Source organism: Thamnophis sirtalis, unplaced genomic scaffold (genome assembly GCF_051295495.1).
Source record: "Thamnophis sirtalis isolate CommonGarterSnake01/CBP01778 unplaced genomic scaffold, rThaSir2_p1.2 scaffold_6, whole genome shotgun sequence".
Taxonomy (NCBI): Eukaryota; Metazoa; Chordata; class Lepidosauria; order Squamata; family Natricidae; genus Thamnophis; species Thamnophis sirtalis.
Window position 1 is genome coordinate 60,557,365 of NW_028261386.1, and position 25,574 is coordinate 60,582,938.

Here is a 25,574-nt window from a genome sequence, read left to right on the forward strand (position 1 = left end):
TATATCTTTCTCAAGAATAAATATGATTTTAAAAAATGTGGCCATTAATCTGTAGTATATACTATAATCTATATTATAGATTATATCAAAGATTTTTCCTGATCATATCCTTTTGATTTTAGTTTATACAAGGAAATCTACTTCTTCTAGATGAAGAATAAATGAAACATTGTTACAGAATTTATTTATGTGGGTTTTTTCTTAAAAGACATTTTTAAAAAATGATGTCAGAACTGTGTTGGACATTCTAGGATATTTGAATGAAATTGTGTGTTTCTACACAATGAAAAGCAAGCTGCATTTTTTAGATGTAGAGAAAGCTTTTAATAATCTGAATTGGACTTTTCTATTTAAAGTTTTGGGGAATTTGAATTTTAGAGGCAAATTTATAAAAATGGGTAAAGTTGATCTATACTTCACAGAAAGCATTAATCATTGTTAATGGAGAACTAACAAAAACTTTTAACATACAAAAAAGAATAAAAAAGGTCTTCCCAGTGTCTCTTTTGTTTACTTCAGTGTTTGAAATTCTGAATAGAGATATAAGACAGGATGAAAAGATTGTGTGAGTAAAATTTTAAAAAGAAACAAGTTGAGAACTTTTGCAGATTATTTAGTCCTGGCTTTAGAAGATCTCTTAAAGGAACTTGAATTATTAATGGGAAAACTAAAGGAATTTAGTGCATTAGCTAATTTAAAGACTAACAGACGATAACAATGTTAACAAAAATAAAAAATTAAATAGAATTGATGAATAAAACAATTTTGAGATTGAGAAAAAGGCGAAATACTTGGGTATTCATTTGACAAATATAAATTGTATGTTATTTCAAAATAATTACCTTAAGACATGGAATGAGGTTAAAAATATATGTTAAGATGGGACACAATATAGCTTGTCATTGTTGGAGATAAGTTCTGTAATTAACATGAATTTTTTGCCTAGAATGCTATTTTTGTTTCAGACAATTCGCATTTTGACAACTGATGTAACATTTAAAGAATGTCATAAAGATATCTCTAATTTTGTGTGGTAGGAGAAAAAAAATCATGAATTAAATATAAGATGTGTTACAAGATACAAAAGGAAGAAGAGACATATTGACAAAACATACTGTACATTTATGGGAATATGATACATATGTATTGTCAATTATTATCCTAAAAACTCAAGTCAGAAAATGGTGGGGACATTGTTCTTGTATTAAAAAAAGATGAAAATTAACATGTATGAAAAAGCATGCCTAGTTTTTATTATCTATTTTTGAGGAATTCATTTTTCAATATATCCTATAGTTTTTGATTCATTATTCCACTAAGATATACGACTCTAGCCAGATACCTACATTCCATAGAGTTACAAATTTGATCTGCTTCATTCTCCTACAAGAACCAGCCTTACAAGGACAGCCATCTGCTGTCACAGTTTCTTCAAATGTGAAAAGATGACAATTTCAAGAAAGCCTAGTCAGTATTCTAATTAAAGTTCTACCTTTGTGTTTTGCGTATAGTTATCATAAGAGTTAACTAATTTGTGTCCATATGAATATGTAGAAATATCCCACACAGACCAAAACTTTTTTTTTAACTAAATCATAATTTCTTCATTTTTTTTTTTAAACTACCAAGTATTTCTTGAATAATCCTCTCCCTGGGACTGCTGTTTTGGATTGTTGCTGCTGCATGACACACTTAACGTGTTGGAGTTAGCAAGGAACAATAATCACATTATTTCTTGAAAAGCCCTTTCAGCTTTTTGCTGAAAACAAAAACAGAGGAAATGAGGTGATTTGAGGTAAAATTTTAAACCTGAACTTATTATGACTTAAAATGTGCTTATGAAAGGAAAACATTTTCCATATAGATTTGCTGAGGATCAAAACAGCTCCTTCTTAAAACTAGCCTTTATTTTTAAGAAGCCATATTTCTATTTGGAAACCTTTTCCATATATATTTACTGAGGACCAAACCAGCTGCTTCTTAAAAGTGGCCCTTATTTTTTAAGAAGCCATATTTCTATTTGCAATTAATAAAATCAATTTTCTCAAAAAAAATAAGGAACAGTAGCATAAAAAATTATTTGACCCAACTAAATAGCCCAACAGATTAACGGAGAAGCAAAGTTTGGGCCCTTGCTAAAAAAAGCCCCTATCAATCCAATTAAACTGAAATAATAAACTTATTATTAATAAACTTCATAAATAATTAAGTTTTGTTACATATTTATTATTGCAGTAGGGGTCTATGAAGTGTGAGGGGCTACAATTTCCAGCAGCATGGTCAATGGCCAAGCTAGTAGATAATTCTGAAGGTAATATCCAACACATCTGGAAGGTTGCTATAATACATTATATATAATCATTTGGGATTCAAATCACCCTCTTACTCCATCAGTGAAATCCTTATGGAGTATAATATCAAAGCAGCTACCATTCTAAAAGGCTCCAAAATATAACATCACCACTATACGCTATTCTGTTAATGTAGAAGTCACATGTTGAGAACTTGGTAAAACACTTAAGGCCAAAGAAAGCATCCCAATCATGACAAAATATACATCTTTATAAAATAATATAACCTATGATATGTCTCTTGCCTTTTTTCTCCTCAAATTCTTTTAAAAATTACTTAAATCACGGGTAGGCAACAAACATGTGGCCTCACAGATGTTACTGAATTACAACTTAAAATAATCCAGGCAACAAAATTAAAAGTAAGGTATCCTGGACGTTCAGCAACATCTGGGGAACAGATTCTTGATTCAAACTTCAGTCTAGTTTTGGAGTAGCACTGACTGTATATTTTTTGCTAAGCTCTGGTTTGAGCTTAACAAACATAATCAAACACAAACCCTAAGCTACAGTGACAGAGTTCACACAAATCAAAGCCAAAGAATCCATGTTTTGCTTGTACAGCAGAAGGCCTGGCATGGATGCTTGACCTGAAGCTCTTACTGAGAAGATACATCTTTAGAAAAGCCCTAATTACTTTATATTCCTGCCACAGTTGTTCCGGAGCTTTTCTATAAGCCAAAGGGCTCATTATGTTTTGGCTGCTGTCTGCTTTTCTCTATCAGGTGAGGTACAATTCGCAGTAGTACTACCAACATTGAAGACAGTTCTTTTCAATCAGCCCTTCTGTCAGTCACCTTTACATAAACCAGACATATTTCATTCACAAATCTGGAGGGAAGATATGCTGGAATTCCCCCACTTTGATGGTTGGTATATACAGCAAACAAGAAGTGAAATCTACTGAACATATTATTATGCTTTGAAATTGTATACTGCTGTGAAGCCTGCCAAAAATTACTAACACCTATACTAAGCAAATCCATTTTATTTTATGCCAAATATCTTCAAAAAGTAAACATTTCAAGGGTCATTCCATTAGTGACTGTTTCTTTCAGCGGCTACTACAACAAGGAAGCAATTTGGGGAAAGGACTACCCAACAGCTTAGGGGCTATTCTGGGTTCTTATGCTGTATTTATGTACTATATTATTACAGGTAGTCCTTGACTTATGACCACAATTGAGCCCAGAATTTATGTTGCTAAGTGAAAACTTTGTTAAATGAGTTTTGTCCCATTTTACAACTTTTCTTGTTAAGTGAATCACAACAGTTGTTAAGTTAGTAACATGATTAAATGAATCTAGTTTCCCCATTGACTTTGCTTGTCAGATGGTCACAAAAGTTGATCACAGGAGCCCAGGACACTGCAATTGTCATAAATAAAAGCCAGTTGCCAAGTATTAGAATTTTGATCATGTGACCATGATCTGTAATAGTTGTGAGTATGAAAAATGGTAATAAGTCACTTTTTTCAGTGCCACTGTAACTTTGAACTGTCACTAAACAAATTGTTGTAAATTGAGGACTATCTATAGTTCATATATCCATATTTTGTATTGTATTTAATGTTTGTTTTCATCTCAGTTCTGACCTAATGATGTAAACATAAACTACAAGTGTCCTATAAGGCAGGGGTCTCCAACCTTGGCAACTTTAAGCCTGGCAGACTTCAACTCCCAGAATTCCCTAGTCAGCTTTGCTGGCTGTGGGATTCTGGGAGTTGAAGTCTGCCAGGCTTAAAGTTGCCAAGGTTGGAGACCCCTGCTATAAGGCATAGTTTTAATTCTAGGTCTCCAATAAAATCACAATGGCCATTATAGATTCTTTGCCCTAATGTTCAGAATGCCGCTATCTTAGAACACATGTATTTTCTGCCACAATAAATTTGTTTTCAAATGTCATACAATTCCTTTTGTTGCACTACAACAGATTGACACCCCCTTGATCTCCTAGAAACTGTCATATAGATTAAATGCATATAATTAAAATTGATTTGGTTTAAGATGTCACTTGATGCAAAGAAGTGACAAAAGAATACTGATGCTTTGAATGACTGCTGTTGGTCTTCTGATTGGGTAATAGACCTACCTACCTGGAGAGGTGCAAATACTTGTGCTCAAAGCATTTATGTGAAGAACTGGTGATGTTGAAATGAAAGTAGATGAAAACCAGAGAACTGAGGCTTTGGATCAAATTAGCTGCAGCCACAACTAAGATGGGAAAGGAAAACCAATGGCCCTGTTCCCTATTCCTGCCTGACTCAGTTACTGGAGAGAAGAGAGAGTGGATAGTATGATAGAGGAACATCTGAAAATAGTTAAATTTAATGCAGAACATACTGAGTCATGCACACGGTTAAACTAGACTTCCAAGAAAATGAATTGAAGAGAAAGCTGCTAAAAAGGAAATCTTCATATTAGAGAACTCACTGCAAGAGAGAATAGTCCCCAATTACTGACCAGTTCTAGTGGGCAAACTATATGCCTGCTATCAATCTAGCCCAGGGGTGTCAAACTCAAGGCCCATGAGCTGGATCCAACCTGCGGGGTGCTTAGATCTGGCCCACAGGGTCTCCCTGGAAACAGCGAAGGCCAGCAAAAATGGAGCCTCTGCCAGTGAAAATAGAGCTAACCGGTCACATTCACCCTGGCCACACCCACAACCCCCCCCAAGGTCAAACACAATCCTCATGTGGCCCTCACTCACCTGACCTAGCCAATGGGCAGGTTTTCAGTGATGTCATGAAATCGTGCTTGTAATCTGATGTGACAGCATATGGAATACCAGGATGCTCTAAGAGAAAATGGATCTAGCATGCCAAGAATTACATACAATTACATAATTAAAGTATGTTTATGTGCTGTTAGAACAACCAAAAGGAAGCTCTGACTAGATTAATTAATCTAATCAGTTAATCTGACTAGATTAAAAATATTGTAGAAACAAGGTTAAGGAGTAAGTGCTGTTTCTTCCCAACTAGCTTTACTCTATGAAGCTGATGTGGGATTGGTGTTTATGAAGTATGTTAATAGTAAAATATGGGGGTTTTGACTGGGCTATTAGATTTGAGCTACAAAATCCTAGTACTGCTTGATAGCAGCAAAATGTTTTCTGTACCCCTTTGGTACTGTTTAGTTTTCCTTTGAACCTTGGCGGTCAAAATCTGACTGCCATATTTGATAACAAAAGTCATATTTATGTATTTATCAAATAAATCTATTTATGTTATACATACTAGGCGTTTTTGAAAAGGCAACATATCTGGACAACACAATTTTGTGTGTGTTTATTCACTGTTTGGTAGATCTTACTCTAATAAATGCATGTAAGATTAAATTTATCATCATGCTTTTTCCAAAGGAAAGAAATCATTGCAGTGTTGTTCTTGCAACTTCTCACTCCTCTATATTTTTTTTAAAAAAATTATCCTGCTTTTATTATTTTTATAAATAACTCAAGGTAGCGAACATACCACATTTATTTATTATTATTTATTTATAAAATATAATTAAAAATACAAAAGAAAGTAGCAGGAAGCAACAGGGGGAGGGGAAGGGGGAAGTGGGGGCAAGTGGAAAAAAAGAAAGAAAATGTGTTGATTTCCAACACTCTTTGATGCAGTAGAATGAAACATCAAACATCAACGTTTTACTTTTACACAATAATATAAACTAGCCATTTCTATAACAATAAAACTCAAAACCAACATTTTATTTGTTTTTACCTAAAGCACAAAGTCCAGAAGTGGTTTCCAAGTAAAGACAAAATAATTGTATTTTTTTTCTTTGATCAAAGCAGACAATTTGGCAATCTCTGCTAACCTCCTCCTAGTTTCACCACCACAACAATCCTGTGAGTTGAGTTGGGTTGAGAGTAAATGGCTGGCCCAAAATCACCCATCTGGTTTTCATGCCCAAGGCAGGATTAGAACTCACTGTCTTGATTTCTAGCCTAGTGCCTTAAAACCACTAGACTAGGGGTAGTCAACCTTTTATACCTACCACCCACTTTTGTATCTGTTAGTAGTAAAATTTTCTAACTGCCCATTGGTTCCACAGTAATGGTGATTTATAAAGTAGGGAAGTAACTTTACTTTATAAAATTTATAAAGCAGAGATACAGCAAACCCCTACCGCCCACCATAAAAGCTAGAACGCCCACTGGTGGGCAGTAGGGACCAGGTTGACTACCACTGCACTAGACCAAACTAGCTCATGGATTAAAAAAATATATGCAGTGCTATGCCACTAGAAGGCGATAGGCACTCAGTGAAACATAGTCTATTTGGTGAAAAGATGGGGGGGGGGGGAATTGTTAATGGCTCCAAGGATTTGTTCCAATGCTATCATAAGTCGATATTAGAAAGGTGTGTAAGGGAAATTGTACTTCTCTGTTGGTTGTCTGTATTCCTAATTCTCAAAAAAATACATTGAACAAGTATGTCCATTCCATAAAATATGTAGAGTAAGACTGTCAATAATCACTTTTCAAAGAGAAGTTGTCAGCTTCCATTTTCTCCAAGAGCAATAGCTAAGTAAAGACTTGGGCTAGAGATGCCAAAGGACATGGATCAAATCATACAATCTTAAAACCCATTATGTGAAGCTAATCCTGTAAGCCATCCAGAATCACTGTTTGTGAGTTAGACACCCATATATGTTTGTTTGTTGTAAATAATGTAAATAAATAAACAATATTCTTTCTTTAGAATATTCAAGAAGAAAGAGATGATGGTACATGAAGGAGAAGCATAGTTGAAAGAAGAATCCTATCTTAACATTATCCATAAAAATCCTCTGACTTAGTAATGACTAATCAACTTCATTCTAGTGCCAGAGGTTCTTGTAAGAATAGAATATATTCTGAGATATCTTACATCTCTCTACAATATTTAAGCCTGTCTGCCTATTGATCTATGATGTTAGACAAATATTTAGATTCAGATTTAAAATCAGACTGTACATTCAACCTGTTCCATATTCTTTTTAAAAAGTGTTTTATGCTGATGTATGTTACAAATCATAGAACTTTTGTAAGGTCCAAAAATACATATAGAACAGGATGGTGGCTTAAATAGAAGTTTTTAGTTCCAATGTATTGTAGTAATATTTTATTCTCAGAACAATGTAGCCAGTATGAAAATGCTAAGTATGTTTTTTAATTATTAGAGTCTGTATTCAGCATATATTATGGAAGACATATTATAATAAATCAATTCTTAAATAATATATCTTTCTTGATCCTTTGTTTTGATATGTAGAAAAAAATGGAGACTGACTAAAACAGTCTTGAGAAATAAATTCCTGGCAGATTGACCTCTACATTTTCCAGGGCTTTAGGAACTAAAAAAACCCAAACCCATATATTAAGAATGCTTGCAAAGATGAAAAGATTAGTTTACAAGAATCCTGGGTTAAAAGTTCTCAACTACTCTATGGTCTTGAATTAGATGATCACATATTTGATTATTCCTCTATGGAGCCCATAACTTATTTTCAGTGCACAACATCAACAATGGGCCGTAATTCAGACAGCTGTTCCATATTTATTTTAAGCATATCTTCCAGTGTGCACTCTCAATCTATATTTACTGCCTATTGTGCAAACTCTGCACTTTTAATTTCACCTGTTGTTTCCTCTAATAATTACTAACATGGCTCCAACTACCAATTCTTATTGTAAAGGATCAAAATTGTGACCTTAGATTCTACCTAGAAAGTAAACAATCGCATCATTTCAGCCTATTGAAAGATGGAGATGTGCCTGTGTAACATTTTTTGCTCAACTGTTCAGTTGAGAAAATAAAAAGACAGGCAGGAATTTTAGGCCATTTAGTGGCAGGCTCAAAAAATTTCAGATATGGACTTCTGGCACAATCATACTTCATGCTGTTGGAAAGAACATTCTAGGGTGGTGTTTGTAAATGTTGATCTTAGCATTCTTAGTTCCAGAGTGCCAGAACTTTGTTTTTTTCTTAAATTCTCATACAAGTAATTCCTTCCGGAAACTGAGAAAACTGAATTCAAATTGAGAGCTATTAATTAAATACTGGATTTAGAAGAATATACAGCAACATTAATTTAAATTGGCTTTCAGTCAAAAAGTTCCTAATTCAAATATCACACCTGTAGAAAAGCCACTCTGTATTCAGTCTCCATTTTCTCTCTTTTCTAATATAAAAACCAGATGATGATGAGGTTTCTTGTTAAAATGCATGTGAAGCAGTCTGAAACTAGGACATAAGCCAGGTGAAATAATGGAAATCTTATGCTTCCTGTATCAAACATAAGCTCTATCAAGGGTGTCAAACTGGCGGCCCATGGGCTGGATGCATCATGCACAGGCCACGCCCACCCCAGCTCCGCAAAGGCAAAAAAGGGTGTGATACATCACGATACATCACTTGATGCAATAGAGTTTGATACCGGTGGTCTATACAGAAACCTAGGCCACTACTGAACCAACTGATGCCAGTTTATCTATTTCCACTATCAACCTCAGTAAAATTTGAAGCTTTTATCAGCAAGTAACTTCCACTGTACATATTTTATTTTAGCATCCAGCTCAACTACAATTAATCACTGAAGTTGCTTTCATTTAAAAAAGCTAAGTGGCCAATATTGTAATATATCTTAATAAAATGTTAAATACAATGGTATATTGCCAACAGTAGATGTGCTTACTGCTGATATGTCAATGGTATGTGGAAATGCCCTTTGGAGACAGGGAAAGGATAAGGAGAGAGGGATGTTGCCTAGGGAATGATCAGATAAGAGCTATTTTGCAGCTGCATAATGCATGGAGAAAGAGGCTCAAAAGAGACCAGAAATAAGTTCTCAGACTCTAAAGGAGAGAGTAGAATTTGTAATTTCAGACTTGCAAGGTTCGATTAATGCAGCCTTACAATAAAGTAGAAATAGCTCATCTGGCATTTTCCTCCTCCTCCTCTTTGGATCAAAATAATCAAAATCAGCTCTAGAAGTTCCACTATCTATCAGGATGATGATTTTGAGGATTACAAAGGAGAAAGGAGAAAGTTTTTTTGTGAATGGATTTTGTTCCTGAAGTTCCGTAGATTGCTGAAAAAAGGTTGAGTCTGCTACTATTCAACTTAAATCCATAATTATTATTTTTAAAACGTCTAAATCACTAAATTAATAGAAAGCATTTTGCTACCAAAGATTCTAAAGTCCTTGCACCAGTGGAAGAATCCTGAAGACATCAGCTGATCCCAGAGTATCACAATATTTTGATACGGACTATGCAGAAATGGTATATAATGTTTTGAATCAATCAATTTTTTTAAATATCAAGAAACCAATTACAATCTTAATTATAAAATTGGGCTAAGTCTTAATAATTCTGAAGGATGGTTCTAAAGTTATGCTTTAGAAATTCTACAGGGCTCCATCTATTCAATTGCTGTTCAATTTTTTACATAGGGCCATCTAGTATTGCAAATTGAGGTTTTCACATATACATTCAGCCCACTTTTGTCATGAAATCCAGGAGAATTCCACAATTATTTGTTTTGTGCACAATCACGGATTGCATTTATTAGATTTAAATCATACATTTCCCCCCCTGGAAACCAAAAGCAGATGACATGGGAATCTCTCTTCATTCTTTCCCCACAAAAATCTCAATCTGAAGCTGGAGGAACTTGCGAGAGAGAGCAACTGACCCAGTTGCCCAGTGAATTACCATGGCTAAAGATGAACTGGAATCTGAACCTTGCCTGTCTTAATCCATCACATCAGCTCCTGTTTTGCTAGAAGACAAATAAAACCTTTGCATTTTGTATTCCAAATTAATGTCTCTTTCAAGCTGAACTCAACCATTAGTGAATTCCCAGATATGTCCATGTAGTGATTTTGGGAAAAATATAGAAGACGTTTACTACCGATTTTCAATTATTATAACAACATACCTCCCTTTTAACTTTTGTTTGTTTATTTCACTGCAGCATTTCAGCCATACTTACTCTGATATGATGTGGCAAGCTGATCCTGGCTCATTCTTAGAGGTAAAGAGGTCTCTGTGGACTGTTCTCCTGAGAGCACTTTCTTTGATGGATAGTACTTAGGCTTGATTACATATTCATGTGTTTGGCCATGATGCACGTTCATCATCAAACTCTGGGACGAAAGGGGGATAATTCTGTTTGAATAAATAAGAAAAATAGAGAAATTAATAGCAAAACATTATGTTGGTCAGAAATGAAATTAATAACAACATAAGCAACAAATAATTTCTAAGACTATGGCAACATATTTAAATCTTGATGTTAAAAAAAATCAGCTAAGCAAACTTGCTAGGTGATAGTTGCAAACATACAAGAAAATCACAGCCCTTCCTTCTTACAATTGAGTGCCCATCCTTCCAATGATTCTGGAAGACTTAAAACTCTCAGTTCACCAGGGTGCAGAACATAAGTGTGTACTTCAGCACTAAGCTTAAAGCAATGGGGGGGCGAAAGGAGAAAAAAGGGGGAAAATGGTAAGTCCAATATGCTACTAGAATAAACCCAATCTTTAATACAATTACAGTGGATTGTGAAAGAGATTCAAATACTTAATTAACTGAACATTGTTACTAATATAATATCTTTGATTTTCAGAGATTATAAAGAATAAGTAACATTCAATTCCTGGTGTGGACAAAAGCCTGCAACGTATCAGTAGTCTACCCACCATTTAAATAAGCAGCCAGGAATATATAATAAAACAAGGATACACAGAAGTAGATTTACTTCTCTTAGACCTTTATTTAATTACATGAGGTTAGCCAGAATTTTTGCCTTCCACACTTTAATAAAAACCACAATGAAATTGCTACTTCTTCCTCCTAAAAATATATTATTAAAATGAAAAAACCATGGAAATCTAGGGTTGGGTGTTTAATGTAAAAGGATTGCAAGTGTTTTTCAGTTCTAGCATTCAAATAAATCTGTGAATTCTGATTTTTCAAATTTTAATTCTCTCACTGTTTTTTGGCATCTTCCTTCAGCTGATGGATTTTGGGTTTCTATTGAAAAACAAAATATTTCACAAGCACAAAGCCTCCCAATCTCTCCCAAACAATTTAGAAACTTTCTTTTCCTTACTGATATCATTAATCTTTTAGAGTTTTATTTGGAGTAGGAGGTTATAACAAATGTAATAAATAATTATCATCTTGATCACACTTAAAAAACATATTTTTATATATTGGGTCCATCCATATGTAACAATAAAGATTGCTGGTTTATTTTCATTGTATCCCTCTTCTTTGTGATAGCCACCGCCAAAGTCTAATAGTATACAAAATAGCCTAGCCAAGGTTGAACACTTTTTAGCCCTATTGGTTACACAAAAATTCACTATTTACTGTACAAGTAAGTTGCTTATATTTACAGCAATTAGTTATTAACTCAGAATTGACAGCAACATTTTGACATACATACAACCTGTAACAAAGAAACCACACTTTTCAGTATTTCAATATTCAATATTCGCCAATTCAAAGTTTCAGCTATGTACAGAATATGAATAGACAAAGGTTTTAAACTTGCTCTTAACACCAAAAGGCATGTTAAACTCAATATATTGGATCCAACAGCCAAACACAATCAATGGATCATAAAAGCTTAACACTCCCTATGTTGCTTTTATGCAGATAGAAATTACTGTGGCAGTTATGTTGGCCTCCTTGTAGAAACAAATTTAAAATCATTACAGTTTATAGTATAAGCTCAAATATCACTCATCTAGAGCTCAAAAAAATTATCCCGATATAAAAAAAAATTGGACTCCTTTTATCAAACAGTTATGACAGGCAGAGTTGAGAAAAATAACTTTTGGCAAGGAAAATGATGTCTAGACTAAATAAGTCAATCCTAACTTGAGCTTTCTTTTATAAATGAATGCTATTTATTGGAAGTCTTATACTTCCTGTGCAGCCAACAACTGCTTAAAGAACCTGATCTCCCCCCCCCCAAATCATGGCTTAAGATTCTAAATGGCAATGTATATTTTCTAATTTAAATTTGTCAGAATATTTCCAGTCCTAGTATATCTCTTTTCCTTACAGAATCGAGTGATGTATTTGTCATTCTGCTCTCATGCAGTTATATTTATATATAACAGACAATGAAAGTCTGTCAAAAGTAGCATATATTGTTCCACAATAAACTGCCAGCATAACAAATTCAGCCAAGAACCAGAAACACCAGTTGCATAATAACAAACAGAGACTGACTAGTAGCTATTATTGGAAATTTTCTGAGAAGCTATATACTAACTGGGTCAGTACTATTAGTTCTGCAGCAAAATGGGAACTGTTTGTCCCAAAATACTGGCAAACCAGACTTCTTGCTACTAAAAGAGGCTGTCTAGGAATGATGTAAATCTTGTTCCTGCCATGGACCACGGGCTCTTTTGCTTTAATAACTAGAGTTGTTACTGCTGTCCCCAGTTAATAGAATAAATTGGGGTTGAATACTACATTCCTTGGTAAGGATATTCAAATCACCCAACAATTAGTTTGTTAAGTTTGTTAACTAACAGGGACAGAATGACAGAAACCTAGTTTCAAATCCAACTTCAGACATGAAAACTCTCAAGAAGTTCTTGGGCCGATTGCTAAGAGAGAAAAATTGAGAAGGCACACCTTTCCTGAAAGGTGAAATACAAATCCAACAAGCCAACAAATAGAATCACATGTTTCTTCTTTTCTTCTTCATGAAAAAGAGAGAGAGAGAGAGAGACCCAGTTTGAGGAAGCAGTTAAGGCACCAGGCTAGAAACCAGGAGACCAGGAATTCTAGTCCTGCCTTAGGCATGAAGTCAGCTGGGTGACCTTAGGCCAATTCCTCTATCTCAGCCCTGGGAAGGAAGCAATGACAAACCACTTTGGAAATATAACCACGAAAACTGTAGGGACCTGCCATGGCAGTTGTCAAGAGTCAATACTGACTTGAAGGCACACACAAACACACTACTTGTTGTAGGGGTCTTGAAACATTCCATGGGAATCTAAGAAGTTTAAACAGTCAACACTAAGTAAATCCAATTTTGTTTCTAAGAATTCCACAATATCTCTTAAAATACAACAGCTTTAAGTGGACATAAAGTACGTGCATCCATCAGGGTTATTAAATCTGCACTGCAACAGTGCAGTAACAATAATGGAGCTTCTTGCATTTTTTTGCTGCCAACAGTAGTCATCCATCCTTTTTGCAGATCAAACTTGGAAGTCCTAGCACATGTCTTCACTGAGATAGTTAGAGTTTTAAGAGTATTTCTTCAATGGTTTTGGGCCAGTGAGCCTACAGTTGAAATTTGAAAAAAAATACGAGCGCTCCCACAATGTAGCTACTTTGGGAAAGAGAAGAAAGCCTGTTCAAAGGGCAGACTGGTGAGGACATTGCCTTTGAAGTTTTCAGCCTTAAGGATCCTTCCCATTCCCCATCATTATTTTGTCTTTGTTTTTTTCCAAAACAAAATATTGGGGTGACCGCTATTTGCCTATGAAGCAATTTGGGGAAGAGAGATGATGCCAGCAAAATGCAAGCTTTTGCATTTTTGAAATTAGGAGATTGTAAAATGAATAAAGTTGGATATGTTAGGAGAATTGACAGCTACTATGACATTTTGATTCTTATACCAAAATACTAAGAAAGGAAACTATCTCTGATAGTCTATTATGTAACATTAAAAATATTTTATGATAACAGAAACAACAGAAACAATTCTAATGTAATAGACGTGATGCATCTAAGTACAGATACAGAATGCTGTGACATTCTCATCAGTGAAATGTGATAAACACTCTAACATTCCAAGTCATAAATATTATAAGAACGATAAAAGTACAGACTTTTAAAATATTGTTTGTTAGAAGTGTATTTCAGATGCTGGTGATAGGTATGTTATATAATTTCCATTGGGTTCTGTTTATTACTCTGTAGCCAAAATGTTTTGTTTAAGAATCTCAATTTTTCTACTTGTCCTGATCTTTCTTTTTCTTTTAAAATTCTGGCTAGCAAAATAGATTCATTTTTTTAAAAAAAACGAATGCCCAGATAAGTTCCCATGTAGCTACAGGTAACCCTCAATTTACAACTGTTCATTTAACAATGGTTCAAAATTATGATGACCTCAGAAAGTGACTTACAATCCATCCTCAAAATTACGACTGTGATACCACCCCCATATGGTAGTCATGTTGTTGCAATTCATGTATTTGACAACTGGCTTACATTTATGACAATTGCAGCATCTAAGGGTCATGTAATTAAATGTATGACTTTCCAGCCAGCTTCCAACAAGCAAAGTCAATTGAGGAAGCAGGATTTGCTTAACAACCATGGCAAAAGTGCTAGTAAAATCACGTGATAACTTGCATTACACAAGCTGAAGTCTTAGTTGTTACAAACAGCATCCAGTCAAGTCAATGAAAGTTAGTTCTGAATATTTTCCCCCCAAATTAAATGATTTTAAATCCATTTCTCTGAAAACTTCAATTTTTGAAGAATGAATGAGGATCTTCTTAAAGTTTTTCATGAATAAGTATGCTCTCCTAACCGTATGATCTAGGGCAACTGTTTCTAATTTACAGCTCCCAGCAGCTCTAGCCAGAATGGCTAATTATGTGGGAAGCCGAGTTTTTTTTTTGTTAAAAACGGGATCCACAATGTCTGCTCTAATAAGGTTTTGAATTGATGATGTGGAAAGAACAATTGCTGCCAGTGAAAACTATAGGCAAATACATGATATAGAGGACACCACGGTTAAGGAAGAATGGCCTCACAAAAGGCCTACAACTACACAAAGTAACAGTGGAAAACTCTTGAAGGCAGAGAGGTAGAGAAAAAGTTGATTGAGAGTCATTATCTTCGCCTGTATAAGCATATCCTATTATATCCAAGGGTCGGGTCTGTATGAATGTTTAAGCATTTCAGAATGCACAGTTCGTGTTTTACCCCTGTTTTTCTTCAAGATACACACAAAGCCTGTTTTTTTAAGACTGTTCTTTTGAGGAATTGTGGCTTCCATGTGCTGCCAAAGACAACAAGCAAAAATGGCACCATCAGTTTCATTTGTGGGATACTCTACTTGAGAATAGGGAATTTTTAAATAAGCATTGTGAAACTGAATAGAAGGGACTTAAATCAGGTTCACAGGAAAAAACAGGTAGTTCTTGTTTAACAATCTTAATTGGGATTGACAACTCCACCGCTAAGCAAAGTGGTCACTAAGTGGGAAATCACATAAACTACAACTGCAGATTCTGGCTGAAAAAAGGCAAGACTAATCAGTTTCACAGTTTCTGCTTTTATTTGTTTCCTAACCACTCCTCTGTCCCTTGGAATGCCCAGTGCCTGCCCAGTGACTTGTACTCATAAAAAGCAATGCAAATGTCCCACAGCCCAGAACTAAAAGCCACAGGCAGTCTACACAAAAAGCTCATGGTATTCTCTGTAATCCCTTCCTTTCCAATGCCTTTGTCTATGAGAGGAGAATGGGCTGCTGGCTCTTCTGCACATCGAAAGCAAAGCAATTTTATCTGCAGCAGGAAAGGGTCAAGCAAAGACTAGATTGCTTGCAAAAATCTTGCGTGTCCCCCCCTTCCTCAAAGAGTACAGAAATTGGAGAGGAAAAGAGAGTGCTGTAAGTTGTTTGCATAGTGCACCTCTGGCACCTATGCCAGGTTGCTAGCATGATCATCCTGCTTTCAATGTAAAGAAGAGGAAACAGCATACTCTCTTACAGTGCCTTCCTCTCCAATCTCTCTGCTCTGCAAGGTAGAGGTAGGTGGGTGGGAGAGGAAAAAAAGAGAACACAAGTTAATAGGATAATACATACTGATTCTAATGGTGATCATGTGACTGAGGGAGGCTGCAAAGGATCTAAATGGTCGTAAATTAGTAAGCAAGGAATACCAGTAAAGTAGAAAGTGATCACGTCATCAAGAAGCTGGTAGTTTTTAAAAAGGTGATTGTTTCAAAAAATGTATGAAAGTTTAGGTGCATAAGAAATAATAATGAGAAAATCTGCATATTCTCAGATAAGGAAACCTGCATATACACAGTAGCAACTGATAAGGTGTTAATGACCAAACACCAGGCTTTTCTAACACTTCCTGTTCGTCTTGCACCCACAGATGTGTGTCCCATGTGCAATTTAAACAGAGGAGATATGGCATTGCACTGTTACGTGCCCATGCAGAAGAGCTATGTTTTCGAACAGGTACTAACTTATACTAACTAATAACCAATTAACTTCACTTATAGAAGGGGCTCTAGTGTAAGGTGACCAGATTTTCAGATTGGTAAAGAGGGACACCTTTGACCCGGGGGGGGGGGGCTTGATTAAAAATTTTATACGGAGCAACAAAAATTTTCATACAATGCAAAAATAGTATTGTGATATTTTTTTATTTCAACATAACTACAATTTACAAATATAAATTGTAACTGTTGTCTAATGTCAAAATTTTAATCACGTCACCATGAGGATACTGCAACAGTCGCTAAGTGTGAAAATGGTCGCTAAGTGTGGAAAATGGTCGCTACGTGTGAAAAATGGTCATCAGTCACTTTTTTCAATGCCATTGTAACTTTGGTCACTATACCACCTTTCTTGCCACAGTTCTTAAGTGAATAACTGCAGCTGATAAGTTAGTAACATAAGTGAATCTGGTTTCCCCATTTGACTTTGTCAAAAGGTCACAAAAGGCAATTAAAATGACCCCAGGACACTGAAACCATCATAAATACGAATCTGTTGCCAAACATCAAAATTTTGATCGCATGACCATGAGGATGCTGCAACGGTCGCTAAGTGAGAAAATGGTCGCTAAGTGTAAAAATGGTCATCAGTCACTTTTTTCAATGCCATTGTAACTTTGGTCACTATACCACCTTTCTTGCCACAGTTCTTAAGTGAATAACTGCAGATGGTATTTTGTATTTTGGATAGAATCTTTTTTTAAATAGTCTAAGACAATTTAAAAAAAAGAATCCACACAGAATAAATTGAAGTAAAACATTTCAAACTATTCCACACAGAATAAATTGAAGTAAAACTATTTTTAAAAATTCTATGCACAATATATTTCAAAGTATTGTGCATAGAATTTTTTAAAATGGTTTCACTTCAATTTATTTTGGATAGAATCTTTTTTAAAATAGTCTAAGACAATTTAAAAAAGAATCCACACAGAATAAAACTATTTTAAAAAATCCTATGCACAATAAATAAAATATTATTTTAAAATACATTAAAAAAATAAAAGAAAAAAACCCAGCTCACTTACCAGCAGGCACAAGTGAGCACTCCAAGTCAATCCAGAATGATGTAGATGTTAATACAAAGAACTGAGCAAATTAAAATGGTGAAATTAGTCAGGGAAATATTTTTCAAATAAACTGCCACCATTTTTTTCACACGAGCTGACCTCCAACCTCCGTGCCCCTCCCCTCCAGAAAATCCAGGAAGGAACACTCGCAACTTCTCTAGCCAAGTATTTCCTGCAGCTCTATGGTACTGGGTCATCTTTTCTTATAAAATGAGGTAAAAGGGGCGCGGGGGGGTCCGTTTTCTTGCTTTAACGTTTTAATATCTTCAATGAAAGTACTGAGACAGAGAGAGGGTTTAGACAGAGTGTCTTTTGTCTTGCCCTGGTTAGGATTTCTTAAGCAAATCCACTGAGCTTTCAACATGAAGCCAGAAAATCAGGACTTTTTTAAAACGCCCTGGGACATGGGACAAATTGTTATAAATCGTGACTGTCCCACCAAAATCGGGACGTCTGGTCACCTTATTCTAGTGTAGATCTTATCCAATTCAATTCCCAGGTGAGCAACTTGTTTACAGTCCCAACGCCATAGTCAGAAAATGACTAACTTTTGAGACTCTAAAAGTTGCAGTAATTGAGTGCCACATATTCTTGGCTCAACGAACATGATTGTTTGCAAAGGTAGACACTTGGGACTACTTGCACAAATGAAAAATGTGTTTTTGGAATTCAGCCTAGAAATTTGCTGCTTGTCAATCAGCTGCTGATGTCCTAGGTTTGTAAAGCATACAAATATCACAGTTGCTATCTTTTAACCTTACTTAGGAAACTAAATGGTGTATAGTCTGTTTCCCCCCCTGCCCAATCTGTTACCCTTTAATGAAGGGATATGCAAACAAATCTAGGCAAGGAATACTGTATCCCTGGCCTCAATCTTGGGATCAACACAGATAAACTATGTGAACAATAATCTTGCTGTTCTGCTGTAAAAATAGGTCTAACTTCAGTCCAATATCAGCTCGCAAGAAGCAACTATAAGCTATTTCAGACACAGGCTTGAACCAACAATGTCTGGAATAACTTGGCATTCTTATTCCAAAATTACTTCGCCTATATTTTTTTTAAGTGCTCTGGACCAAAACCCCAGACTGCATACCAGGAGTCTAGGAATAGGTTGTTTTCTTATTTGCATTAGGTAAATGTAAAGTCTATAAGTCATTCCTCTGGCTGTTTAGAAAATCTCTAGTTTCTTCTACAAATGCATTTTTTTTTTGCCTTTTTAAAAATTTGTCTGGCTAGAAACTCTGCATTTGAGAAAACTAAAAACCCCTGCCCTCTACTTCAAATACAGATACACACACACACAAACACACTGTCCAACCAAGAGCACCTGTAGATAGGACACTACCCAGGATGTTGCCAAATTTGAAGCATTTCAAAAAAACAAACAAACCAGTCACTCAAAAATAAATAAATGAAAAGCAAAAATTCCATGGGGTATGTCCAATTCTTAGTCAATGTATTCCGAACTGCTCTAAATTAGTGGTCTGGATTTCTGTTGATATAATTAAATATTCCATATTTATTTAACAATACACTTCAGATTGGTCCAACTGACAAAGTCAACAAAACAATTCCACTAAAAAACACAGATGGAAACACATTAAAGCTACAGTTTTTCTATATAAAAAACGTAAGATGGTAATCTTTCTGTGGGAAGGCAGAAAAATTCTTTCAGCAAAGGCAGAAAAATGGAATGGCTTGAAAAAGTATGTGACTGATGTCTGTGTCTGTGTCAATGCATATGTGTACACACACACACACACACACACACACACACATGTATGAGAGAGGCTATAAGGTGTTTGAAATTGCATCCTTAAACTTTGAGTTTAATTCTTTTGATTTAACATGCTTCATTATTGGATGTCTGCTCTAGGCTTTTTTTGTTGCTCCCACTCCTACAGACTTCAAAGCAGTACATGCTTGAATTCCCAAATATATTAGCCTAGTTCAAATTATCATCTTAAGCAGCAGTTACTGCCCATCGATCAAGAGGGAAAAAGCAGAGGCACCTACACACTGAGACCCCTAATAAGATTAAATTAAAACAATACCACAAGACTTAGACTAATAAAGTAAAGGCACTAGCTGTGCCTTCTTCAACTGAAGATAATTTCTTTGCATATAAACAACTATTATTGATTCCCAATTGTTTATCTCCACAAAGTTAAAAATAACTGTCAATATTGATGTGACCTCAATATAATAAAACAAACAACTAGAAATTACGATCTAGTTCAGCAAACTTATTTATTCTATTCAAATGGGGTAATAGAGTTTCATCAACATAAATAATCAGGCATACCAACAACTAGTATTATATCGTGATAGTGTAATGGAAATGTTTACTAACCCACCAATAAAATATTAGTGGGGATCATCAGGGGGATCTGATTGTCCACTATGTGAAAGCTGAACCAAACAAATATTGCCCCTAAATTCCTGACCAACATTGATCTGAGGCAAATTGAACTATTTTGATGGCAATTAGCAAATGGAAGCATATAGGAAAAGTCTGTCTTATCCCTCTACAAAATGCACAAACTATAATTAAAAACAGTAATAGCACTTAGACTTATATACTGCTTCATAGTGCCTTTACAGCCCTCTATAAGCGGTGTACAGAGTCAGCCTATTTCCCCCCAACAGGCTGGGTCCTCATTTTACCCACCTCAGAAGTACCGAAGGCTGAGTCAACCTTGAGCCGGTGAGATTTGAACTGCCAAATTGCAGATAGCAGTCAGCTGAAATAGCCTGCAGTACTGCACTCAAACCACTGCGCCCCCTCAGCTCTTAAAAATAAATTATTTTTAGAGCCATATCTCATTTATACATTTCTATCATCTGCTATTCTTTTATTTCCATTCTATTTCCTCATTTTTAAGTGTGATATAAATATTATTTAATATGAACATCCATTTTCCATAATCCATCACACTGTGCACTAGCCCACTAGCATTTAAGCCTCCACAAATATGGGACTACCATTGAGAAGTAAAGATATTGAAGTAGACATTTTAAAAGTTTACACTGGAATGCAACATGCCTTATGTGGCATGTTTTAGCTAATACGTAAAGTTTTTAAAAGTTCACTAATTAAAAGTTCATGTTAATTAGGAAAATGCACATGCAAAAGTGTATAAATTGATAAAATGCTATACTGAAGTGTGTACTAAAAATGTTTGCAAAAGTTTTGTACATTGGGCAAAGTGCAAAAACACATATATACATTTATATTTTTGTGGTAACTTTAAAATCACTTTATTAAACTAATAACTTAGTTTACACTGGCACAGTTTACACTAAAGGAAGTCTCACTGTAAAAGATAAGAAATTTAAGAAGCCAAATAAATAGATTTGCCCATATAAAGTCCCCGTGGCACTAACTGCAACAATACATTTGTTAGAGGTAGGTTTATCACTTGACTCGCCTCCAATAATTCAATGGGCCTTTTTCTTCATATTTGCCCCATAGCAGTAACCCCGTCAGATAGGGTTAGCTAAATGAGAGTGGCTGTCCCAATGTCACTCCTGTATTTCCGTGAGGTGAAGGTGGATTTTTTTTAATCTACTCCTAGTCTGACAATTTATCTACTACATCTCACCATCTATCATTTCAATACTAAGAAAGGTCAGCTACCTGGACTGGCAGGAAAATTATTATTGATCTGTAAATCCGTTGTATTTGCTTCATAAAGAAAAGCACAATATAAACGTCTATTTTTCAGAGCAAACATTTCACAGGATTATAGCCTATAGCTTTAATCTATTTGTAGTTTATTATAGGCACTACACATACACTTGAGCATATTCTAGAAAAAGTGATTATTTCAGCAATGTAAAAACTTTTTTTTACTGTTTCCTACTTTCTCCTTGCAGAATCTTATCAAACTTGTATAATATAAACTGTTCTAGTTGTTGCACAAAGGAAATAGATCAAGTTTATATATTTCAATACCCGTATCTGCTTGCCAAGAACGCCCAAACATCAGGCAAAATGAAGATATACTCAACGTCTTAATGAGAATGAACAACAGAAATTAAATCAATCTACCAACACATCTGTTGAGGAAAACCTCAAAAAAAAAAAAACCGATTCACTTTCATTTCTATATAGATTACAGCTTTTATCCCCTCCTAGATGAGTCATAAAGTGGTAAAATTTTTAAAGCCATTTTAGATTAAATCTGTCAAAAAAATTAAATCAGTCAAAAAAAAAAGCAGGAAGTTCCTCCTTCACCAATATACTTTTGGTATTAAAAATGTATGTAAATGTTCAGTTAAACCTTTCTATATTTGTCTTCAATGCAAAATGCCCAAGCCATTTTAATAAAACACAATAAAAAGTGAAACTAAATATAACCAAGCACGATTGAAACTAAACATCAGAGGTCACAACACCTATAAAAACACTAAACAGACAAGCCATTTTGGAAACAGAAAATTCCACAGCAAAACATTGTCTAAGAAAGATCCCCTCATTTCAGATTGTTGGAAGAAATGTCCATCTGGGTTCAGTTCCAAGTGGGGAGAAAGACACTGGAAACAATGGTGGATGTTTGTAAAGATGGTTTTAATGGTGAACAGGACCACATAGTTTGAGAATTCCAGCCAAAAAGGCACATGGAGTTGAGAGAGAGAGAGAGAGATTTATACCTCTGTTGGGATTTGAATTTGAGCTTGTATTCTGATTGGTTGGGGCCATGCAGGGGTAACTTTGTAGGTTGTGTTTTTGAGTCCCATGCTTGGTTGACTCTTGCTGGGTGATGATGTAATAAAAGGGCTTTGGGATTCCTATTATGACTCTGCATGAAGGAGGTAGATCTTTGTTATGTAGTATAGACTGGGTGAGGCCTTAATGGCCCATTGACAAAAGTTTTGACAAAAGTTGACAAAAGGCTGAGTTTCTGCCTCCCTTTATATTCTGCCCTTTTAATATTTCCTAAAATATCTCATTTTCCCAGGAGAGGGATGGGTGCTAACTTCCTACAAGATTATGGAAACTCACAGCGAAATACACTGAGCAAAATCAAGAGGCCTTTCTTCATGCAAGCCTCCACAACTTAGGGACCATAGATGGGACCTTCATTTTCCAGAATTCTCAACAACAGACACATTGGCTGTGAAATTCTTGGAGCTACAAATGACACAGCTAGAAAATACCCAGGCTAAAGAAGAATGTATTTCCAAAAGCAGAGCATCATTTCTCACAAATAATGGCCCAACGCTCAACAATTGTGCCTTGTTGGAACTGACTTTTAAGTTTCTGAAGTTCAAGTAATTTCCTCCCCCACCTGTCCATAAATCCTGCTTCAAAGTGGGCTACAGTGACCCATTATGTTGTTCAAACAGCTGAAAAGCTTCTCTAGTAAGATACAATGGTGAATGATACTGAAAATCTGTCATAATCACCATCTGTCACCAACCCAAATCAATGGCTTTAAAAATCTTATCTATTAGTGTACTTTCATATTCCACACTTATTTTTCTACCTATAAAATAAAAGTTTCTTTAATACAGTAGCTGGACAAAGCCCCATTCAGGGAACTATGTGAGGATGAACAAATAATTCAGACCTAGGTATTTTTTTAAAAAGTGTCCTCTTCAGTTTTGTATGTTTCTCACTGTGATTTGTGCAGCGGGGCTGGGGTGCCCCTGTGGGGGATGAGCAAAGTATTCCAGGCATTTAGATCAGTGGTGGGTTGCAGGCAGTACGTCCCGGTACGGGCATACCGGAGTCTGTCCAGAGCACCGGATACTGTTCCAGTCTTCGGCACTTCTGTGCATGCGCAGGGCGTGTACAGTGCTTGCGCTGAGCAGCTGGAGCGTTGCTGAGGCTCGCAGAGGCGCTAAGGATCCGGAACCCACCACTGGTTTAGATCAAAATATATATTCTTCTAGCAAGTTTATTCAAGGTGTGGCAGTCATCCCAGCTAAAGAAGTAACATCTATTCTGTATTGGGTAACATATAGGAAGATGCTGGAGGTGGATGATCAATTGCAAACAATGATAAACCGCTTCTTTATTTTACCAAGGAGATTATATGAATAGACAAGGTAAAAGTAACTGGCAATATAATGATGAATCATGGGCCTCTTGGGGTGGTTGGCATTCATCCTGTTGAAGAATAGCCGAAGATCTTTTGGAATACTAATAGTGTTTATGACACAGCTAGATTAAAGCCTTTTGGATAACTAGTTGTTACATTACTCTGAAAGGAAAGGAAATCTGAAGTTGCAAAGATTGAATTACAGTGGAAACATGGAGGCTTATAATTAAAAAAGTAAAAAATTACAAAGGAGAAAAACTAATCAGCACCAACCTATAACCAAATACACATCCAGCAGAGGCTCAATCATTATTTTGTTCCAGGTCATGGGAAAATATACAGTCTTTAATAGCTTTCTAAACATCATCAGGATGGGACCATCTGGATCTCCAGAGAGTAAGCAATATGAAAGAGAAGACTGCCCATTTTCCATAAGACGACGTTACATAACTGATGGGCGTGTACCTAATGCCCGATCACACTAGACAAGCAGAAAGAACCAGGGATTAGTAATTCCACAAATAATCAAGTTCATAGCACAAAGAACTTTGTAAAGATAACCAGCACCTAGAAGCTAATTGGTAACAGTACATTTTGTTACTTAAGCATAAGAAAGTATGCCCACCACTGCCCGTGCTCTTGCATTCTGCCCAGCTATAGTTTCTAAGTGGCCGTCCAGTGTAGCTTCATATAAAGTATGCTTCATGTAAAAATACTAATCCATTTATGAGCTTTCTAAGGTGTGAATGACTGTTTGAAGGCCCACCTGGTCCACCTAAGGGTACAAGTGGCACACTAGAAGTACTTATGCAACAGTCCCCTTGGCTATAGCTATACCAGCTCTTTGAACAGGAGCTGTGAGTCCAACATCACACACACACACCCCAAGCATGTACTTGGAAAAGCTCAACACAGTAAAAAATGAATGAATCAATTATACATATCATTTTAGGCATCAACAAATTGAACGACGCCGGAATTGGACACTTTCAGTCAGAAAAATCACACTATTTACTTATCAGGTCTCCCCAAAAAACAAATAATAGTATCAGGGAAATATTGCAAAGACACTACTTGGGCCCAAGGAAGTCAACAATTGAATAATACCAATTATATTTTGCAAACAACCCTTTAATATGAAATTTATCCAAATTTATGCTCCGATGTCTGATGCAGAAGAAGAGGAGGCATATTAGCATTTATTATATCAATTTATGCATCAGCCCATTTCCATGGCATTCTGTAGAGGATTAAATCCAATAACAGCAAAAACATAAATAAATGTAGTAATATAATATTAGCATAATGGCCCATGAGGACACTATAATACAAGTTATACAACCACAGTTTGGACAAGGAAGGGGGAAAAACCCACTGACAACCTCATTTAATTTGCAGGCCCTAGAAATTCTAGGACTATGAAATGTTGACAGGATTGCAGTTGAACAAATTATAAGACATTGTTGGCTCTGAAATGTCTTTTATCCAACTTTACATATAAATGATTTCTAATTCAAACTTCAATTATATCAGCATAACATTTAGAAAGTTTATTTTTTCCATATTTTTCCATAAAGTCCCTCTAAAGAACTGTACTAATAGTAATAAACCAGTCAGTCCTAGAGGAGATCACACCTGACTGCTCTTTAGAAGGTCAGATCCTGAAGATGAAACTCAAGTACTTTGGCCGTCTAATGAGAAGGAAGGACTCACTGGAGAAGAGCTCAATGCTGGGAAAGATTGAGGGCAAAAGAAGAAGGGGATGACAGAGGATGAGGTGGCTAGATAGACCCATCGAAGCAGTAAGTGTGAGCTTAAATGGACTC

The 25,574-nt window shown here is 35.6% G+C and overlaps 1 protein-coding gene across 1 annotated transcript in view; it reads right to left on the reverse strand.

Moving 5' to 3' along the window:
• Window positions 1–25,574, reverse strand: part of LTBP1 (latent transforming growth factor beta binding protein 1) — a 208,087-nt gene that overhangs the window by 125,274 nt on the left and 57,239 nt on the right. The window contains exon 4 of the mRNA XM_014058956.2: window positions 10,339–10,514. Coding sequence (XP_013914431.2) covers window positions 10,339–10,514 — 176 coding nt within the window. The remainder of the gene's footprint in view (window positions 1–10,338; window positions 10,515–25,574) is intronic.